Source organism: Rasamsonia emersonii (assembly GCF_000968595.1).
Source record: "Rasamsonia emersonii CBS 393.64 chromosome Unknown ctg1118621762411, whole genome shotgun sequence".
NCBI lineage: Eukaryota > Fungi > Ascomycota > Eurotiomycetes > Eurotiales > Trichocomaceae > Rasamsonia > Rasamsonia emersonii.
This window is the reverse complement of record NW_013562553.1, coordinates 1-2,881: the sequence shown is the minus strand read 5'-3', so window position 1 is coordinate 2,881 and position 2,881 is coordinate 1. Positions and strand designations below refer to the sequence as shown.

The following is a 2,881-nucleotide window of genomic DNA, read 5'->3' as shown; positions in this document are numbered from 1 at the left end:
ATTAGTTTAAATTATAATTAAGCCTATAATAAACTTTTATAATTAATTATTTATAAAGATTATATAAAAGGTCTTTTAATTAATTATAAAACTTTCAAATAATAACCTAGATTATTTAATATAAAATTATATTAATACCTTTAAGCTTAATAATGTAAATAATTAATATTTTATTTAAATTATAATATATTTATTTTTTAATATAAGGTAGCTATAGCCCTTATATTTTATTTACCCTATTCTTATGTTAATAATAAGAATATCAAGCTCTAAGTATTTAGATATATATAATATTTATACTTAAGTTTATTCATTATTTTTTAAAATATTTGTATTAAATAACTCTTATTAAAGGAGGGCTATAAAAGGTTTAATGAATTTAAGATTATTTAAGATACCTAAAAGTAAAGACTTTGATGAATATTTTAATCTCGTAAAAATGGTATAAATCTTTTATAATATTTATAATATAGCTATAATTAGCTTTATATTATAAATATATAAAGGTATAAATCTTTAATTACCTTTTTTAAAAAGAAAATTCAAAAAAAATATATATAAATAACTTTAAAAAGTTCTTAAGATATAAAAGTATATTTATTATTTTAAAGGCAGAATATTGAATTAACTCTTTTTTACCTTTTTAAAATTATATTTCATTTAGATATACTATGTAAATATATATATCTTTTTAAAATAAATTATGTATACACTTTAATTAAACACTGTAATAAAGGATAGTATAATAATTTAATTAACTATATTAACTTTAAATAATAACTATATTTAACATTTAAGAGTATTTAATCTAATTAGACTTTTAAATATCTAATTATTAATTTAATATTAACCTAAATATCTTAAATATATATATAAATAATATTAGGTTAATCTATATAGCTTTAAAGCTATTATTAAGGTTAAATATATCAATATGTCTATATTTAGATAAAATAAAGTAAGAGGTATATTAGAAGTCTTATTTTTTAATAATATTATAGTAATTTTTTAATAAAATTAATATTATAAAAAAATAATGATTAATAAAAAACTAGATATTTCTACTAATAGATTTTATTTACATTCTTCTTTAAAACGGTATAATTATTATATATCTATAAAAGGAGTTATTAATTTATAATTAAGGAGATCTTTTTTTAAATTATATAATAATTTTTTAAATTATATAATAATTTTTTAAATTATATAATAATTTTTTAAATTATATAATAATTTTTTAAATTATATAATAATTAAGTATAAGAAATATTATTAAAACTTTTAAAATATTTAAAGTTAATAAAAATATTATTAAATATATTAATCTTTAAATAATATATATTTTAATAAGATATAAATCGTATATTTAGACATATAAGCTCTCTAACTGCTTATATAATTATTAAAAAAGAGATAATACTTTTTATTAGCTAGTTAGTTCTTAATTACTACTTTTTAAGGGTAAAGTTAGGGTAAAATTTCCTAAATTTTTAAAGGCATTTTAATACGAAGTAGGTTTAATATCTTAGTAAGTCTTAGTATTTTATAAAAAAAATAATACCCCTTATAAATAACGCTTAGGTTTAAATATACTAATAGTAGCTTTTAATATTCTTAAGGTTAATATTAAAAAAAGTGGAAAATATTTAGTAAAAAGTATATTTTTTATTTAATACTTAATTTTATTATTATCTTTATTAATAAAGGTAAGTATAAATATAAGCTAAAATAATATTTAATTTTAACCTTTTTTATTAACCTTTAGACACTTTTTTATATTTAAATAACTTTTTATTATTAATATAGCTAATTAATTATTTTAATTATTTTATAACTTCACTTAGAATATAATTATTTAAAAGTCTCTTAATTATTATTTATAAGCATATAATCATTTAGGTTTTAAAAATAATTACCTCTATTATTATAATAAATATAACAATTATATATTTAATAACCTTATTAATACTAATATATTAGGCTATTAAATAAATATAGATTCTAGTTATACATTTTTATAACATTTAAAAAAATATTTTAATTTATTTAATCTTAAATATACCTTAATAATTAAAAGCCTTTTTATAAGTCTTAAATTAGTCTTTTTTAGCTACTTTTTAATCTATCTTTACTTTAAAAGTTATTAACGTAATCGGACACCGAGCTGCGCGGTCTCCCCAAAAATTTATGTATATTCAACCACCAACGCGACCATAAATCTTGAGGCTTTTAGCAACAACATTTGGATATATTAAAGCTAATTCTATTTATTAGGACATCTAAGGCAATTATGTCCCTCTTGACTGCAATTACTGCACCGAATTCGCCTGCGTGGCCGAGAAGATTGCTGCTCCTCCATCATCTCATGTTTATGACCTCTTTGCTGGCCTTCAGCACCTGTTAAACTGCCACCAGTTGCTATAAAGTATCTGCCTCTTGCTTCCTTTTTTGACTTTGATTTGATGCACAAAGCTAATTAACTTCTTGCTATAATAGGATGGTGTTCTGCATTGATCTCTGCACCTTTAATCACCTTATCAACTGCCTGTACCACCATAGATGGAGATACTGTTTGATGACTTCAGAGATGTTGAATTTGTTTCTTTTGCTGCTCCAGTTGATGCATATTAGCTGGTGTCTTGCCTGGGCCATTAAAAGATTGATTGCTATGTGCTGTAGATCACCGGTGGTGTTGGTGTCTTTAGCTGGATATGAAGCTTTGAAAGCACTCTTTCTGGTGATAATGGAACTAGGCCAGTTGCTGCAAATCCGCTTCGAATATTTGATGGTAAAGCATGTTGATGGACTGTAGGATAGAGATATAGGAAGTCTTCCTTATCCACAGAATGGATTCTGTTTTGCATCACCTCCTCAGTCTTCT

General features: G+C 20.8%; 2 protein-coding genes across 2 annotated transcripts; one reads left to right on the top strand and one right to left on the bottom strand.

Moving 5' to 3' along the window:
* Positions 1–2,476: 2,476 nt before the first annotated feature.
* Positions 2,477–2,812, top strand: T310_10175 (uncharacterized protein; the record flags this gene model as incomplete). Its single annotated transcript, XM_013467400.1, has 1 exon — positions 2,477–2,812. A coding segment is annotated over one exon (336 nt), but the record flags the coding sequence as incomplete, so codon positions are not given.
* T310_10174 (uncharacterized protein) lies at positions 2,530–2,835 on the bottom strand (the record flags this gene model as incomplete). Its single annotated transcript, XM_013467399.1, has 1 exon — positions 2,530–2,835. A coding segment is annotated over one exon (306 nt), but the record flags the coding sequence as incomplete, so codon positions are not given.
* Between the last annotated feature and the right edge of the window lie 46 nt (positions 2,836–2,881).